This window comes from Hippopotamus amphibius, chromosome 1 (assembly GCF_030028045.1).
Source record: "Hippopotamus amphibius kiboko isolate mHipAmp2 chromosome 1, mHipAmp2.hap2, whole genome shotgun sequence".
Taxonomy (NCBI): Eukaryota; Metazoa; Chordata; class Mammalia; order Artiodactyla; family Hippopotamidae; genus Hippopotamus; species Hippopotamus amphibius.
The window spans coordinates 185,890,719-185,910,170 of NC_080186.1; the positions used below are offsets into that span (position 1 = coordinate 185,890,719).

At 36.3% G+C, this 19,452-nt stretch overlaps 2 protein-coding genes across 2 annotated transcripts in view; both read left to right on the forward strand.

Annotated features, from left to right (window-relative positions):
* Positions 1-19,452, forward strand: part of DCP2 (decapping mRNA 2) — a 74,545-nt gene that overhangs the window by 29,743 nt on the left and 25,350 nt on the right. Inside the window, exons 2-4 of the mRNA XM_057737649.1 lie at positions 10,058-10,209; positions 16,051-16,178; positions 16,590-16,688. Of these exons, the coding sequence (XP_057593632.1) occupies positions 10,058-10,209; positions 16,051-16,178; positions 16,590-16,688 (379 nt within the window). The remainder of the gene's footprint in view (positions 1-10,057; positions 10,210-16,050; positions 16,179-16,589; positions 16,689-19,452) is intronic.
* Positions 3,259-3,662, forward strand: LOC130854790 (cytochrome c oxidase subunit 7A-related protein, mitochondrial-like). Its single transcript, XM_057737640.1, has one exon. It carries the CDS (start codon positions 3,337-3,339, stop codon positions 3,538-3,540), a length of 204 nt encoding a protein of 67 aa, XP_057593623.1. The 5' UTR covers positions 3,259-3,336; the 3' UTR covers positions 3,541-3,662.

Here is a 19,452-nt window from a genome sequence, read left to right on the forward strand (position 1 = left end):
TTCTGGCTTTTGATTGTGGGCTCTTCCAGAAAATTTTACACTTAACAATTTATGTTTATTTTCTATAAAAATAAAACTTAAGTTGAAAAAGTTTTTTTCTGTATTTCTTTTTTAAGTACCTCTTGATTTATAAGTTTGGTCTTGACTCTTGTTTTTACTACTCCCTTTAGATTTTCTCCAGTTTCACTTATAATCAGTATCTTTAAGAGGTTCTTTTGTTTTGTGTTATTTTGATAAATTACATAGTCCTGCTGATCTTGTCTACTTAAGTTATTGACCATATTTTTAAGAAACTTGTTTATTTACTTACTGGCTGCGTTGCTGCATGAGGGCTTTCTCTAATTGTGGTGAGCGGGTGCTACTCTTTGTTGCGGTGTGTGGGCTTCTCATTGCGGTGGCATCTCTTGTTGTGGAGCACGGGCTCTAGGTGTGTGGGCTTCAGTAGTTGTGGCACGTGGGCTCAGTAGTTGTGGCTCACGGGCTTAGTTGCTCTGTGGCATATGAGATTTTCCTGGACCAGGAATCGAACTTGTGTCCCCTGCATTGGCAGGCGGATTCTTAACCACTGTGCCACCAGGGAAGTCCCCTGACCATATATTGCTAAGTTTTGGAGAAATGTAAAATTTGAGAGTGATTTTTATGTGAAAAATTAGAGCAAGAGACTTAAAATTTCAAGATGTGACCCTTTAACCATTAGGCAGCTTATAACCTAAGACATGAAATGTTATTTTTCAGGTGGTTGAATATGGGACAGCTTATTTACAGGAATACTGAGCAGCCATTAGAAATTCCTAAGGCAATTAGCAAACAGTAAACTGAAGAAAAAAATTCGTGTCTTGAAAATGTACACAATATACTACTGAGTAATAACTAGTCATTTTATGCCCTTTGTTAAAACAAATTTTTAAATGTTTTGTGTATGTTTGTGTGCATGGACAGGAAAAGTCTAAAAGTATACACACCAAACTGATAAAACTGGTGGCTTCTGGGTGAAATGGAATTGGAGGAGAGGAAGGGAAGACTCTTGTCTAAAATGCTTTAGTGAACCAAAATTACTTTATAATAAAAAATATATGTGTATGTGAAAAAGTAAATCAGCAACATTTTATGGTGATATTTGCCTTTGGTGCACCATGATTTTTGACATTATAAGTCAAATACATAGTTTTTTTAGTACTATTTAAGTAATCTTATTAAAGATTTGGAAAGCATGTTTTTAAAGTAAAAACTGAAAACTGCACTTTGGTAAGTTGTTTCTCTTAAAAAAGTGTTTGGAATTTTTTTATAAGCCCCTTTAAGAATTAAATGGTAAGGCCACTCCAGTGTTAAAAGGAGAAAGGTATTTTCTGACAGCTAATGCTGCTGTTTTGGTGATCGTGTAGGTTAATTAAATAATTTGTGTTCATCAGCTTGCCATTTTAGTGTTCAGTTCACCTGAAACATTTTTGTATTAATTGCAGTCCTTATGCTAATGCTTTTTCTATCTGTGGGAACATAGAAAAGGGGACATTTTTGTGAGGTGGAGAAATTTTTCCCATAACAAAATATTGTGGAAAGTATTTTATTTTAGCTAATAAAATATACATATGTATGTGTATACAAACTCTTTAAAGAGATCAAAAACATTCACAGAATGAAAGCATAGAAGTTTAATTTTCCTGTATCAAAATTTCCTTTTTCTTACAAAGTTCCTTGAAGAAGTTAGCCTTTAACTATTGAGAAATGTACTCATCTGTAAGGTTTAAAAAAAGAAAAAACAGTGCAGATGAATTTATAAAATGAAAAGCAACAGTGTCTTGCCATACCCCTTTCATCCCAGTTCTGCTCTCCAGACTTACCGTTTTTGTGTTCAATTCTTCTGGTGGATATTTCAGTATTTTAAAGTATATTTGTACCATTTTCTATCAACTGTAGATATTAGATTGAGGATTTAGTGTACCTTGGTAGATTATTAGGTGTGAGAGCTTAGTTTACACTTACTGTTGCCCATGTCCTACTTCCAGTACAGTTATACCACTATTTTAAATCGATCCATTGGTTATCTTAGTGACTTTAATATACTTAAAGTTATATCTCTGTTTTATGAACTTCAGTGTCTCGCGTCTGTATTTGATAAGATGAGGCAGTTAGTGCCCCATCATTTCTTTCTTACCCATTCCCTCAGCTTCTATGCAAGTGAACTTAAAATAAAAATCAAGATTGATAGTATTACATTTTGTAACCCTATGAAGTCTTATACATTTTATTACTGGCTGATTGCAAAAGCTAAACAATAATAATGGCATTTGTTGTACCTTATGACTATGTAAAGATTTTTCACAGCAGAGGCAAGTCTACAATGGCTAGAATTTTGTTTCTTTTCCATCTGCCCATAGTCAAGATCCTTTTATAAGAATCTTGAAAGAGAATGTCCAAATGAATTCTCCTTTCTTTTTTTTTTTTTTTTTTTTTTTGGGGGGTGGGGGGGGCACACAGGCTTAGTTGCTCCGTGGCATGTGGGATTTTCCTGGAGCAGAGATTGAACCTGTGTCCCCTGCATTGTCAGGCGGATTCTTAATCACTGCGCCACCTAGGAAGCCCCTCCTTTCTTAAATTCTGCAAATTGCTGAAAATGATACCTTTTAATTTTTTCTTTTGGAGAAAGAAGCATATGCTTTGTTCATTATTCCCTGATTCCTTCAAGCTATTCTGAAATAGTTTTTTCTCCTTTTTTGTTCTAATTTTGGCTTTTTGCTTCACGTTTGGACTGTGATTCTCTTGTACATTTACCCTTCTCCCCCAACATGCCCAAAGTTTCTTACTGCTGTCCCCCATCGCCCCCTCATCTGCACCTTTATTATGTCCTTGGTCTTACCCTCAATATACTAGTATCTGCTATTCTCTAGAATTCTTTTTTCCTTGAGAATGCCGTCGGAGACCTTCACTCTCCTAGTCTAATCTGGACTAGTTGCTTCTTAGTCTTGCCAAAAAACTAGCATACTAGAATTCCCTTTCCCGACTCTCTCAGGTTGTGTCTCTTCTTTTTTTTTTCTTTTTCTATTCTTTTTTAAAAAAATATTTATTTGTTTATCTACTTATTTGGTTGTGTTGGTTCTTAGTTGTAGCATGTGGGATCTTCGTTGGGCATGCAGGGTCTTTTGTTGTGTCACGCGAACTTCTCTCTAGTTGTGGTGTGTAGGCTTCAGAGCACGCGGGCTCAGTAGTTGTGGCATGTGGGTTTAGTTGTCCCACGGCATGTGGGATTTTAGTACCCTGACCAGGCGTCAAACCCGTGTCACCAGCCTTCTCTAGGGCGGTCGCTCAGGCAGTGGCTGTGGGCCGTGGACGCCGGGCGACATGTATTATACGTTTAGTGGCTTCACGCAGAAGTTGACGGGAGCGTGGGCTTCCGACGCCTACAGCCCCCAGAGATTAAGGCCTGTGGTTTCCACAGAAGCACCACCTATCATATTTGCCACACCAACTAAACTGAGTTCCAATTCTACTGCATATGATTATGCTGGGAAAAATAAAGTTCCAGAGCTGCAGAAGTTTTTCTAGAAATCCGACGGTGTGCCCATCCACCTGAAACGAGGCCTGCCTGACCAAATGCTTTACGTGACCACCATGGCGCTGACCGTGGGAGGGACCATCTACTGCCTGATCGCCCTCTACGTGGCATCACAGCCCAGAAACAAATTTTTAGCATAAATCCTTTGAATTTTCATTTTTCATTTCCGTAAATTTTTCATTTTTACTTGAATGGCCTACTACGTAACATTCTTCAAGAAAAACAGAAATTAAGATAGTATTTTTGTTTGTTATGAAATGCACATGGCCTGGCAGAGCTCATTGAACAGTTAAAACTATCGTTTAAAGAAATGCTGCTGCTCTCTGCATTTGGGCTCCTGATTTCCCTGGAGGTTCTGAATGAAGGTTGTACACAGGCTCATTAATGCCAGTCTGTGCTGAGGTCCTTGGGGACTTATGGTGGAGTTTTAAGCATGGGGTGGAAAAGCCCTTCTGGATTTGGATGTGACTGAGAAAGGAAGACAGAAGCTAAGGCCAGGCACATGAGAGATTTTGAGTTAGTAGTCACCTTGGGGATTTTTCCATCTTGCAGTAAAATGTTAATAGAAATTATTTGCATTGTGCCTCTGTTCATTGGACAGTTTGTTTCAAAGGGTTATTTGCGTCATCTCAGATCTTTAGTGAAATTTTATGTATAATTGTTATGTATTCCACCTTGGGAACAGAGAACACCTGTTTAGTGTTGCACTTTAGACCAATGTCTGTTTTATTAGTATAGATGTGACACAAATTCTCCTTTACCTTTTAAAAATGTTATGGTTTTAAATTATGATTGATTTTAATTGTGGAATAAATACATGAATGGAAAAAAAAAACCCGCATCACCTGCGTTGGAAGGTGGATTCTTTTTTTTTTTTTTTTTTAAGATTATTTATTTATTTATTTATTTTTGGCTGCGTTGGGTCTTTGTTGCTGCATGTGGGCTTTCTCTAGTTGTGGTGAGTGGGGGCAACTCTGTTGTGGTGTGCGGGCTTCTCAGGGCAGTGGCTTCTCTTCTGGTGGAGCATGGGCTCTAGGCACATGGTCTTCAGTGGTTGTGGCTCACAGGCTCAGTAGTTGCGGCATGTGGGCCCTAAAGCACGTGGACTTCAGTAGTTGTGGCACACGGGCTTACTTGCTCCGCGGCATGTGGGATCTTTTAGACCAGGCGTCAAACCTGTGTTCCCTGCATTGGCAGATGGATTCTTAACTACTGTGCCACCAGGGAAGTACCGGAAGGTGGATTCCTAACCACTGGACCACCAGGGAAGTCCCCAGTCTCATCTTTCTTGAATCCTATGTTCTATGCATTCTTGTTTTACTGGTGTACCTTCTAAAGTAATTTCCTTTGGGGGCGTCATTCGGGAGTAAACTTTCTGAGTCAGTATGTAACTGAAATGTCTGTTTCTCTTCTCACAGTTATGTTTCCAGGTGGTCCACAGTTCACACTTTCAGTTGCAAGGTTCCAGGAGATACGCTCAACACTATCTTTCTTCAGAACCAGTTTTTTTTAATGTGTTTAATTTTTTATTTGTCACAAATTAGATTTTCCTTAGGCTTTGGGTGATTTTTGGTTGCTGTTTCATATTTAAGATGAAGCTGTAGAGGGACTTATTTGTTGATAGGCTCTTTATGTGAGTAGATAGGGAGCTGACTCTTACCCTTGAATACCAGTGTTAGGAGTTTTGCTTTGGGGTGCCAACACCCAAACCTATCTGCTAAAGTTAGAAAAGAGCCTTGGGTGGTGGTCCTCCTTCCCCAGACTTTTGTAGGAGAAACTCTTGACTTTCAAAGAAATGAAAGAAGAGTGGATGTTCTCCTATTAAATAAATAGACCTTGTTGTTACTCTTTTTAAAAGTATTATTTCTCATTCTCATCTTCCAGCTTACCTTTCTTCATTTGGGGCTTTTCTGGATTGGGATAGGAATGGAATTGGATTTCTCTGTCTTAAGCATTTTCTTACCCCATTTCAGATTGTGGTTAGTATCCTCTAGAAATTTGTTGAAATGCAAATTTCTAGTTAAAGATAGTAGATGGAACACAAACATCTACTCCACTAAAAGAGTAAAGTATGAAAATTTTAAATACATAACCCCATGAGAAAAGGAAGAATGAGTGAAGAGATGAGCAACAAAATTTGGAAACCATACTGCAGAAGTGAAAGTGGCGTATGACTTAGCAGACCTGATAGACTGAGAGCCTACTATAGTGGTCAGTCTACTTCAGGATTAGAGAATATTAAAAGTGGCAGAAATGAGTTTATATTTCCTGTGTATATAATGAAAAACATCCTTCCTCCCCTGCTTAGCTTCCAGAATGTGGCAGCCTGGCCTTTTCCCTCCAGATAGGAGATTGGAAGGGTCTTGTCTAGGTGATCTGACTATCCCACAAGGAAACACCTAAAGATACTGATATTGGAGGTTCCTTGATTAAGTGGCTCAGCCTGATCACCTTAAATGGTGCCTCATAGTTAGACCACAAAGCTATTTAGGAGGGTTGGTCGGTCACATTAAAATGAACATCTGAAATAGGCCTCTTAACATGAAAGGTAGAGCATAAAACTAACAACAGAAAAGGCAACTGAGAAGAATCCAGCTATGCAGGTAGAAGAAAACTTAACCCTCAAAACTACATTGATCTCTTTACACAGGTAGGTTTTTACAGTTATGGAATAACAGAATAATCTATGAAAGCATAATTTAAACAATTAAAAATAGCCTTTGGAATTTTAAATAGAGCAGAAACAAAACCCTCAATAGATGGCTTGCAAGAAACCTTTTCCCAAAAGTAAGGGGGCTTGAGAAATTAGAGATAGGAAATATCAGAGAAAAGTGAAGAATCAAAGGATTAGTCTGTGAGGTCTGTTAGTACTGAAGGAGGTGAGTTTGTAAATAGGTAAAGTCCATTGAATGGGTGATGCAGTGGATGAAAAATAGACAACTGGGAAATTTCAGAGCATTGAGGACAAAAGGAAGAACCTGGAAGCTCCCAGGTTGGAAAAACAGGTCAGACAAAGGAATCTGATTGGCTTCAGTTTTCATATCACAGTTATAGGCTGGCAGGAGAAGGCACTGTCTTCAGAATTCAGAAGGAAAATGATTTCCAACCTAGAATTCTCTACCTAGCCAAATGTCAAGTGTGAGGATAAAGATGTTTTCAAATTGACAATGTCTTAATATTTATCTCCCCTGCGTCCTTTCTCCAGAAGGCATGGGAGGATGTACTTTGTGAAGATAAGGAAGTACATTAATTAGGAGGAAGACGATGTATAAGAAAGATGAGCACTAATACAGGATGAATGTGTTGGGAACCATCGGGTGCTAGTGAAAGGACAGCATAGGATGACAGATGTGTATTATGTGAAGTGACAACCAGTCCAGACTGGAACAGATCAGAAGGCTCAGGGATAGTCTTCAAAATGAAACAGATGTGTCTGAATTAACATCTTGAGAAAAAAATTTAGGAAACTAGTGGAAGATAGAGTTAGTGACGAGTGTAGAGAAGACAAAGCAGACAATAACACGTTTATTAATTAGTGGGAGAACAAAGGATTGTCTTAAAAGGGAAAATAAAATAGCTTATCACATGGCTTAGTTGTGAGTTGCATTTACAGAGTCATAGTAATGTAAAGACTGAATTTTTGAACTAACCCAGTGGTTATCAACTGGGAGTGAATTTTGCTCCCTCAGGGAATGTTTGGCAGTGGCTGGAGATCCTTTTGGTTGTCACAGCTTGCTGGAGAGGGCTGTTGACATCTAATAAGCAGAGGCTGTGGGTGCTGCTAAACACCTGCAGCACACAGGACGGCTCCTCCCAGCATAGTTACCTACCCCAGATTTCAGTAGTGCTGAAGTTAACAAACTAACCAAACAAAGATATCATTTTGTTTGGAAGATGGAGAGATGAGAATGGTGTGTATAATGAGAGTTGTTAATTCTTCACTTTCCGTGATGGAAATCAATAGAAAATGTCCCAAACTGAGAAAATAAGAAATAGCAGACAGGTGTTTTTTTGAGACTTGGTGTAAGTTAAATAAAAAAAATCAAAAGAAGGCTAGTTTTTGCAGTGCTTTTTGTCTTTGTGTACTGGCTCGTTTGAGACTTGGGCAGTGGTCTGCTCAGACATAGTTCACTTCACAGAGTTTGTGGTATGCTGTTTGTATTCTAATCCAAGTTTGTGCAGCTTGAGGTTGAGCCTCAGTGTTCATAAACAATTTCATGGGACCATTTTCCTGAGCTGCTCCTTTTCTGCTATCTCCCTGGTATTTCTTGGCTCCCTTTTTTGAGGAAATTGAATATTGAAAAAAAATGGCAAAAATGGAATGCCACTATACCATGTATTTCATGTGACTACTCATGCCTGGGACCAAGCAGCTGGAGGTTAGAAGTAAAATAAGCAATGGATGTTGGCTCTGATCTCTTGGGACCACCCAGCTCTTGCTATAGGAGAGGAAGCTTCCTGTCCATCAAAGTTTTAGCCTCTGTGGATCCCTGTTACAGCCACCATTCCTGCCAACTCTAACCAGTGTGGCATTGCTTGGGGGCTGGAGCATGAGAAAATGGAGAAAAGAGAGGGGGAATTTCCACCACTGGCTCTGAGTGTTAAGAGAATCCTTTAGATGCCTTTCTTGATCCTTGAGGCCGAACTTGAGGGTTTACAGAGCTCACTTCTAACCCCCAACCCAGCTAGGGGGTCCTGGAGGATGAAAAAACGGTAAATTCGAATATTCGTCATTCTCCCCAGTCTTTCTCCTGCTGTTTACTTTTCACAGCCCTCAAACAGCTGCTCCGTGTATTTTGTCCAAGTTTTATAGCTGCATTTAATGGGAGGGACAGAGTGGAGTGTGCTTACTCCATCTTACATTTCAAAGATAAATTGTAACTATCAGTATGTCACTATAAGTATATGCAGACAATTTGCTAGACTATGGGAATAAAAGTATGAAAAGATATAGTACCTTATCTCGGTGAACTAATTTGGAAGAGTTTATGGGCAGTAATAGTAAAAATTAGATAATTGCTATAATGGAGTAGGAGTTGAAAGAGTATATAAATTTGTTCAGAGGAGTCTGATGTATCTACATAGGAGATACAGTAAGTCATGAGGGATGAGTTATAAGTTTGGTAGATGGACAAGAGAAGGGAATAGATATAATATGTGGGTGGCAGTTTAGGACATTTCTAAGAATTAGGTAGCACTGGTTATAAAGAACCTTACAGACTGGTAGAGGCTGTGCAGGTGAGCAGGCACTGGATCTTGAATGCTGTGTGGAAGAGCTCAGGTTTTTGTATCTTAGATTATGCCATCAGGGTTGAATGTTACACGTCTTGGTTTTAGTGTTGTAGTTTAAGCTTCTTTCCCCATTGTTTTTGTGTATTGAAATGTAGATTATTGTACATACATTTGTTTTAACAGTTACTTATTCAGTCCCCTACTGGAATGTTACATTATTTTTATAATTTAAAAGCATTTTTTTGAGGTTTGATTTGAAATTTGAAAACAACAAAGAACATTTAGCACCATGACTAGTGAATAGTGTAAGTGATCAAACTGGGTGATGGTATTTTTAATTTTAAAAAATGACTGTAGAAATCGATGGATATCTTTTATGTAGTTCAGTCTACCCCTAAAGGTTGATAGAAGAAAAGATTACCAAAAATGCTAAGCATGGAAGAAACTTAATGGTGGTTGCTTAATAAGTCCTATAGATCACATGAATTTTGACTTATTTGTTGCACAAAAAGGGGTTCATTATCTTAATCATATATATATGTATATATAATATAGTGCACACTTATACTACATATTAAAATAATTGTGTCCCTTTCTCCCTCCACATGTACTTGGAAAAGACAATTTAGGTTTTTTTAAAAAGTGAGTATATTTGAAAGTTATTTTGAACTCAGGTTCTTCAGATGAGCTTTTTGGGAAGTCTGGTCTGTTAATGAGTCTTAATGATTTCTTTAATATTTCTTTGTAATACTTTATTTATTTATTTATTTATTTTCCTACACCAGGTTCAATCATCTGTTTTTATACACATATCCCCGTATTCCCTCCCTTCCTTGACTCCCCTGTAATACTTTAAATATGAAGATTAAGCAACTAACATCTTTTCTGTTTGAGTGTATGAATATATTTGCATATATTCTTTGAAAATGTTACCAGACATGGGAGGGAATCCTACTGAAGGTTGTTTTCTTGCTCATTTTTAATTGATTGTTAGTGAGCTCTTAAGTTTATCTCTGTACTTGTGAACAGAAGGTAGATGGCTTCTTAAAAAATTCTATTATGAATTAAATACATGTGATATCTTCTGCTGCTTTTTTTTATTTTTAAAGACTCATCTTCCCTGTAGTAATTTCCTGCCGATTTTGCTTCCTTGATCAGTACTGCTCTTGGTCCCTTTTTCTATGTTGGTGGGTCAGGAATGAAGCAATTAAAAAGGTTAAAATAAATTCTTATGGTTTATAAATGTAATTTGTGTGTGTTTTTTGTTTTTGACAGCCGATTTATTTTGCATATTCCCAGCGAGGAAAGAGACAATGCTATCCGAGTGTGTTTTCAGATTGAACTTGCCCATTGGTTTTACTTGGATTTCTACATGCAGAACACACCAGGATTACCTCAGTGTGGGATAAGAGACTTTGCTAAAGCTGATATCCTTTTTATTACTATAATGACTGTCTTTCATTCTTGTTAATAAGATATTTTAGCACAAATTTTCTTTTGCTTGTCTTTGCGATTTATAACCTTTTAGATAAAACATACTAGATTTCTAAAAATTGTCAAATATATAAAACATGTATATATGGTTTGCACGTGATTTTGGTAGGCACAGTTTGATAGTACATTGTACACTGGTATTCGTGAGGATGGTTCCAGGACCACTCCATTCCCCCAGGATACCAAAATCCATGGGTGCTCAAGTTCCTTAGACTGTGTAAAATAGCATAGCACAGTCGGCCCTCGGTATCTGCGGGTCCCACATCTGTGAATACTGGGGGGCCAACCATATTCTTATTTTTATGTTAAGGACCCCCTAAAATGTGCACTGATAATTAGAATTAAATTTGATTTTCTTTTCTTTCAGATGTAGCTAGCCTATTTCTAGAAGTGATCTGTTTTTTACATTCCTCTTGCTGTTCCACTTAACTGGATGATTTTATTCAGATTACTACCTTTCTGGGATAGAAATTTTAAAATAATTATTGAATACTTACTGTGTTCAGAGCCGTTTTTGGGTCTGTGGCGAATAGAAAGAAGTCCTTACCTTCAGAGAAGTTTTTGTTCCTCCCTATTTACAAATGAAATAGAAACTTGTTATAATTTATTAATTATAAAAGATTCACATGAATATTTAAGATTATAAAAGAAGCTGTATCACAAGGCAAAGAAAAAGTTGATGAATTGCTAATGCTCCTAAGTGTTTTTAGAATTTGGCAAAAGGTGGAAAGGTTTTAGGCCAACCTATATTTTTAAGGGAATATAGAACTTTCTAAACAGGCTGGAGTGGGGAATATGTTGCAGGTAAAGAAAAGGGATTGTGCAAAATAGAGTTGGAAAGGATAAAGGATATCTTGGGAAGTAAATTAGTTTGTATTGAGGTTCTTGCAGGGATACAAGAGGGGATATGGATGAAAGTTATATAGTAGGAGTTTGTGGGTTTTTAAATCTTGAGCCAAACTGCTTTGATTTTTATTCTCTAGGTCGTTGTTTTTAACCATAAACCATGTATTCAGATGGAATTGTACCCACAAGTTCACTGTACTACACTAGAGTTGGAATAGGGATAGGCGACCTAAAATAACCCTCATACTTAGCTTTCTGTGCTTTTTCTTGAACTGCATGAAATAAGGAACCCCTTAGGGTTTTGTAGAAAATGGGTGAAACTGTGTTTATTCTGTGTTACTGTTAACCGTTGAAAGTTTTCGAGCAAGGCTAAGTTAAGAATATTACTCAGACCGTTTGAAAATGCTATTCAAGAAAACTTATTTGGCAGGACAGGTTGAACCACAAGGAGGACTGCTAAATACTTGAGATATGGAGCAGTAAGGTCCTGAACCATAGTAGGGGGACTACAAAGAAAAGACTGAAGAGGGATTTCAGTGGCAGAAATGCTTAAGCTTTTTGACAGGTTAAATATGGAGAAGTAAATGAAAAATATCAAAGGGAAATAGAAGTACTGTTGAGTACTGTCTTTGTTAAAGTCATGGTAGCAGGTTTTATGAAGAAATCATAGAAGACTTTGCTTTTAAGGAGCTATAATCTAGTTAGAGAAACATGATTAAAGCAAGAAAGTTGTCTTCTGTGATTTCTATTTTGCATAGACTTAGGGTTCTACCAGAGCAACTGTACATACTTCACGGTTCTGGATAAGATTTTGTGTGTGTATGCACATGGGTTTTAAAAACTTTGCTTGTTATTAAAAAAAAAACCTCTGTTTTAGTTGTTTCTTTTAATTCACTTGTATGGAGGAAAAAACTTTTCTTGCTAGTGTGGTAGACTTCATTAAATAATTGAGTGCTTCCTCTGTGTCAGGCATTGTGCAGTGAACAGGGTAGATTTGGTTGCTATCTTCAAGATGATAGATGGGAAAGGACATGGTTACATGGTAGTCTGGTAGGTTTTGATAAGGTAGCATTGGGTTCAGTAGGAAGAGCAAAGAGACTAATCGAACCCAGATTTGGAATTAGATAAAAGTTTTCTTTGGAGGAAGGGTCTTGTAGACCGTGTTTTTTTGGACTTTATCCATAAGAGTAATAAAAAAATATAGGATATAAAACAAACTTTACTTTTGGGAAAAAATTTTAAGTTAGAAGTTGAAAGTATATTATAATCAACTGCCATTATACCCTTTTTATGTATTCACCCATTGTTAACTCTTTGCCATATTTGCTTTATTTCTCTCTAGGGGTGTTTTGAAAAATGGCTCTGAAATAGTGTAGGCAGTGAATTGGAGGAATGGAAGAATGAAAGCCTAGTTAAGATGCTATTTCATTAATTTATGAGAGAGAAATGGAAACCTGTGGTAGAAGTAAATAGAAGAGATTAAATTTCAGTGATATTTAGGAGGTAAAATTTGTCTTTATTTGGCTGTCTGAGGAAAAGTGGAAGAAGGAATCAAGGGTATTATCCAGGCTTCTGATTTGAACAGTTGAGTGAATGGGTGTGCCATTCCATTTGTAGCAAAATAAAGGGGGAGAAATTTCGTAGGGGAATGAGGGGCTCAGTTATAGACATGTTGGTTTATGGTACCTGTGGGATATTGAAGTGGTGAGACTATGTAGAATAAAAATTAATAGTATGAGTTCTGGAGCCAGATTCCTTGGGTTACCATCCCACCGTTGCCATTTACCAGCTGTGCAACATTGGGCAAATAGTGGGGCTCTTACGTGCCTCTGTTTTTTCTTTTGTTAATTGTTCTTAGTCTTGTGATTTTTCTTCAGTAAGCACTCAGCAGTGTGGGTATAGAATAGCTGTCCTGGACTTGCTCCTGGGTTGAGGTTTTACTAGGGAGCTGTATTCAGAATAGTGGGGCAAAGAAATTTTGGATATTGCTAAAAGATTGATTAAAGTGATGGACAGTATTGTTTAGGGAAGAAAAGAGCAGGAGGGTGCTAATATGGAGAAAGGAAAACAGTCAAAGAATAGGTGTAGAATAACAGTATATTGTGAGTAATTAAAAGACTGCTGTAGAAAATTATGGTCACAATGTTGTATTCTAATCATAATAGTTCTGTTGATGGCAAGGTCCAGAATGTTGCTTTGGGAATTAGTCCCAGAAGTGGACATGGATGTGAAGGACAAGGACTACAAGGAACTGAGGCTAGAAGTTGAGATGAGTTTTCCATGAGGAAATTGATGTCCTCTATGATAATGGAAGGATTTTGGATGAAGAGTATTATTTAAATGATTGTCTATAGTTTAGAGCAGATTTTCCATGTTTTTGCAAAATGTTAGAATAAAAAGAGTATATAAAAAATCACTGAATTGTTAGAAAAGAGGATGTATATAAAATGCATAGATATATGTGCTTAAAAATTCTTACATTAGTTATGTAATCAGTGTGATCTATCTTTCGCTTAGAACTATTATGTAAGGCTGAGTAACCCAGATTCAAGATGCAAAGTAATTTGGTTGGTGGTTAAGAAAATAAGACCACGTAACAATTTTAGAAAAATTAGAAAGATAATTAACGTTACTCAGAGCATGTCATAGAGTTTTTTGAATTAAATGCATTCTCATTAAATAAAAATGGTATTTAAAAATTTTCCACTCCCTTGTTTGAATTGAATTACTTTATGTACTATTGAATATGGAGGAGGATTGCAGAGTTGTCACTGGGGAAATCGATGTCATTTTGGATTGCATTCTCTTACTTGCTAATTGTGTGGACTTGAGCAAGTACTTTTCAACATTAATTCCAATTCTTGAACTGTAGTTGGTTGGTTCTTCGACACACTCATTTTATGGTGATTTTGGGGTAGAAAAAAAATGGGTAAATGAAGAGTAGATGATTTCCAAGGTTATGTCAGTTGATTTAGTTTCTTTTGCTAAACCTTTCTTTTTATTATTCTTTTTAAAAAAGTTATTTAATGGGTAGGAAAATGAGATAACACTTCATTATAGAGACATTGGTGCACCTTGAAATTATTAGGAACATTGTAGGGAGAAGGAAGAGAAAGAAAAAAAACTAGATAAAGTCTCTTCCTCTTTGAATTACTGAAAGTTATCTCTATTCCTGGGATATTTTCATATTTTTTTTCACTATGGTTAAATTTTTAATGGAAAAAAATCCATTTATTTAAAATTTATAGTTAGATTCAAAAAAATTTGTGATGACTTCATAAGGGATTTTATTAAACATCTCAAGCCAGACTTTTATTGAGAAATAACTTTCAGAATTCTGGCAAGCTGATGTAGAACCATAAGGCTTCATGGAATAGTTACTATTGTATACAAACTCCCCCTGCCCCCAATGAAGGCAAGGAATATTTATATTGAGATTAACCTGGTGCCTGTCTTTTAATTTTAAGCAGTGTTGTTAGAGATGGTTGATTTTTTTGAGATCTTTGAAAATCTTAGTTCCTACTACAACTATAAAAGCAAAGTAAATTTTTAAACACAAACCTGTAGAACTCATAAGATTAATTTTCATAAAATGAATTTAATGTGATGTTTTGTTTAAACCAAAGTACTACTCACAATGTGAATATAATGCTGGCTTCTTTGAGGGTGTTTTGATGTGCCTGTACTGTAAGTTCTCCCAACACCTTTCTTTGCTTTATCTGTTATGAAACTTTCCTTTCTCTGTTGCACTGGAATGTCATTTGACCCTAATACACTCTTTGCATATTATGTTTCTTCTGTTTTTAATAGCCCACAGCAGTTAAAGTATCAGTACCAATGTGGTCTCTAAAATCAAGTAGTGTAGTACTTGATATATGAGATCATCCAAATGATTGGAAATATGCTCATGTTACATGCTTTACATTAACATGAAAATGAAAAGACAGTATGTAAGTTTACATAGAGGACTTGAAGACCCTTGAGAATGTCCTCCGTTTGAGAAACACTATCATAAATTATAATTTTCCCCACAATTTTCATAATTATCGGTGTTGTAGTGAAGAGGCATTTGGTAGCATGGAGTATTGGAAGCCTGAGCATATACTTTACAGGTTTATGTTTTATTTACTTTAAAAAAACTTATTTTATTCTGCCCAGTTTTGGGGAGGCATACCCAGGTTCTTTTGAAACAGGCCACACTTTCCTTAATATCCGTATTTACCTCTCTATAATCCTTAATAAATCTGTATCTTGAAAATGTTTTAAATTATAAAAGCAGTACATATACATAGTAAAGAAATTCAGCAGTGTAGAGTGGCATACTTCATCCCTAGCCCTGGTTCCCAGAATTAGCCACTTCCACTTATTCTCTCTCTCTCTCTCTTTTTTTTTGTGGCTGCGAGGCTTGCAAGATCTTAGTTCCAGACTGGGGATTGAACCTGTGCAGCTTGCAGTGGAAGCGTGGAGTCCTAACCACTGCACTGCTAGGAAATTCCCACTTCTTATTTTGATGGTTCCTACCTCTTACCAGTATATGTGTACTGTGCTTATATTTCTTACTGTCAGTTTCAGTGTCCGTTGACTTTTTTTTTTCTTCTATTGACTCTTAATATGATGAATTCGACCCACTTAAAATGAGAATTATTGGAAGTGTTCACATGGTCCTGAATTTGTGTTAATTTAGGGAGCCAGAATATGAGTATTTAAAATTTACTTGATTTGTGTCTAGGCTAAATGCAGAAGTTAGCAATGACTAGTTCAAGAGAAAACAAATGTGAAGATACAAAAACAAGAAGGATAAACTTAAGTGAAGATGTGAGTAATTTCATATAAAATACACAGTTGATTTAAATAGGTCTCTTTCTGTATATTAAGTGCTTATTAAGCTGTATTAAGGGAGAAAGTAGCTTCCTTAACATGTGGTATACTCTTCAGTCATTGTCCATTTTTGCTGCCTCAAGGTGAAGATGTGGAAAAAATTTTGGATGAATGGAAGGAATATAAAATGGGAGTGCCAACATATGGTGCAATTATTCTTGATGAGACACTTGAAAATGTGAGAGTAATAAAATTTTTTTAGTGAAATGGTGATCAGCTGTTTTTACCCTAATATGTTATTTCTAAAATGTTCTGAACTGAGGTTTTAAAAATATGCTTAGATTTTTAGTGCTAAAAGGCCAAATTTTGCATATTTTGTCTGCATTCTGGGTCTTAATAATTTATACATGTTGCAGTATGGCTTGTTGCAAAGGAATCACTTGATTGTTGAAGAAATACTTTAAAATGGGCAGAATGCTTTTCTTCACAGGAAAAGTAATAGTATATTTCGCCTCTTAGAAGATAGTTCACCAAGTAAAATTATTGATGATAACAGTTACTTGAAGTAAGGAGAACATAACTTTTGGTTTTTAGAAAGGAACATGGGAAAGGAGGGCAAATTTTATTTTTACCTCTGATTGTTTTGTAGGTACTACTGGTTCAGGGGTACCTAGCAAAATCAGGCTGGGGATTTCCAAAAGGAAAAGTAAATAAAGAAGAAGCTCCTCATGACTGTGCTGCTAGAGAGGTGAGTTATTGCAGTTTGAAACAGAAATATTTGGTGGTTATGCTTTGAGTGTGTTTTTTTAGCCATGGAGACTGACTTTGGATCATTTAATCCTCATTCCAGAACTTGACTGCATGAAGTAACATATTTTATAATGTAACTGTTGATTCATTTGTCTACATCTCTCTATCATTGATTCTTCTCTCATTTGTTTCCATTTTCTTTCGTTGTTCATTTTTTATTCTATTATTTAACTTTTTTTTTGGATGATACTTTCTCCACCTTTCCTTTTAGAATTAGATTTGTTATTGGTTAAATGTTTTGGCTATTATAACCTTTGTGTTATGTTTATATAGTCTTGGCTTCCAGACAAATGCACAATTTGTGCTTTTCTAAGAAATTTATTTTACATTTGTTGCTCGAAACCAACTCTAGCATCCCACTGCCAATAGGATGAAGTTGTTTAATTCTTAATAAGTACTAAAACTCTTCCCTACGCCCAACCCCAAACTTAGCCATTTCTAAATTTGTCTTTATTCTTAGTCAAAAGAATGAATTCTTTGTCCTCTGAATTTGATTGATTTGTTTAACCCTCTAAGCTTTTGTTTATGTGATTTCCCTACCTGGAAAGTCCTCTCTTCTTCCTGCCTATTCAAGTCTTATCTAGGTATCTTTCTAGACCCAGCTCAAATTATTCTTTTTCCCTAAAGGACTGCCACCTACTAGCCCTGTGTACAGGGGCCTGAGTTTCTTATTTGTAAAAATAAGGAAGTTCATTCTTATTTAAATTCTGTTTATTTTAAAATGTAACCAGTCGGCTCTAGCCCACAGTAATCTGAACCTTAGTGGCAATTGGCTGTGTTTATCTTTTGCTTGGCCTTAACTGTATGGCACCCTGGGGTATGTTGTGTGCTGTATTCTATTTATCAGTTCCTAGTCAGCTATAACATCTCACCTTGTCCTTGACATTTGATAAGTTAAGCTATGAGGAAGTATGGTAAAATGGAAAGAGAACTGGCGTAGGAGTTGAAAGGTTTTTGTTCCAGTATAGTTTTAGTATGTTGCTCAAAAGCCTAGACACTTTGGGCAAGTCTTTGTAAGATATAAAATTATTAAGAAGAGTCACTCAAGGGCTCTGTAACTAGAAGCAAGATCTTCATGCTAGAATGGTATCTTTAGAATCTAAGTGATTGAATTTTGAGACTTGTGGGGTTTTTTTTTTTTTGAGATTGCTGTATGGATTTTGTGACATATTTTATTTGGATCTCTTGCCTTATTTTTATTTATTTTTTTACTCAGTGTTTTCCTACAGGAGTGTTCACTGCCTTCTTTAAGTTTGCGTATAATTATAAGTGAGGGATAATAGTTAAAATTCTTATAAACCACTAGTGGTTATTTAATGTAGAAAAACTGTTAGTGATTATTTACTTTGGAGTAAGATTTTAAAAGTGATTGAAAATGCTGAATTGTAAATTGAATATGAAACAGCTTATCTAAGCAGGTATTTGCGACAGCTTTTATGTAGACAAAGCTTTTATGTACAAGTAAGTGAAGGTTTATGCCCACCCTTTAAAATCGAAAGCTGTTTAGGGAGCAGGTGAGGAATTGCCACATCCTCTAAGAGCTTTTCCTTTCTTTTCTGTAGATAACAGGAGGTGAAATGGAGTACTTATAAAGTCTTCCCTTTTATGTCTTCAGTTTTTGTAGTCATCTTGCTTATAAGGAAGGACAAAATGGGAACCATAGCATCCTACTTAGAGGAATTGATCTGTAGATCTTATGCATGGAGTTAGACTAGTCCTACAGTACTGAGATAGTTGTCCAGGTCCAGAAAAGATACTGTATTAACTGGAATAATAGAAGTTTAGGCTAAATTGGGTGAAATGAGCTGTCTCTATAGTTGGATCTTTTTGGAGGAATCAAATACCTAACCTTGGAAAAACTGAAGAAGGACCCTTAGACCCAAGGGGCCTGCTTGCATCCACCACTGGAACTCTCCATCTGATGAGTTTTATACACAGTATTGTAAAGAGTCAGGATGATGCAGAAATAGAATATTTGGGGTAAAAGAGACAGCCTGTGAACTGAGACAGTTTTCACTTTGGTTTATCTTGTTTGTTCTCTGCTCTGGGATACTAAGATAAAAAATTGTCCTATCTGTGTGGTGCTGATTTCAGTAATGAGTATGAATCACTGTAATTTGTAAGAAGGTAAGTAAAATTTATTCTTGGGGCAGTGGGGAGTGGGAGAATGAAGTGGATTGTAGGATTTAAAGAGATCCTGTGGGGAAAGATAAAACCATTATGGGAGGTTGTTATCTCCATTTTGCAGGTGAGACAGAGCAGTTTAGTAAGATGCTCGAGGTCTCACAGTAAAGCAGCAAAACAGAGATGCAAACCCTGGTATTTAGGTTCTGGAGTTCATGTTCTTGACTGCTATATAGGCAGTTAAGGAATATTTGTAAATGGGTGAGAATTTCTAAACATATACACAGGTGAAAACAGAAGGAATTTGGTTTTTGAGTATATATATCTATTTCCTAATAACATTTACCTTTCTGATTTGGACCAATGTGAATTTTTTTTTTCCTGTTTTAAGAGTTTTTTTTCTTGCTCTGAGGAAAATATAGGCATACTTAGGAGCCACAGTCCTTTAATTTCAGGGGAAAAATGTTCCCGTTGATAGTAAGAATTAATTCTAACTTCTAAAGATTCTGATCTAAATAAAAGAGCTAAAATAGCCTGTCTTACCTGATAAAGGAACTTGTCAGAAAAGACTTTAATTT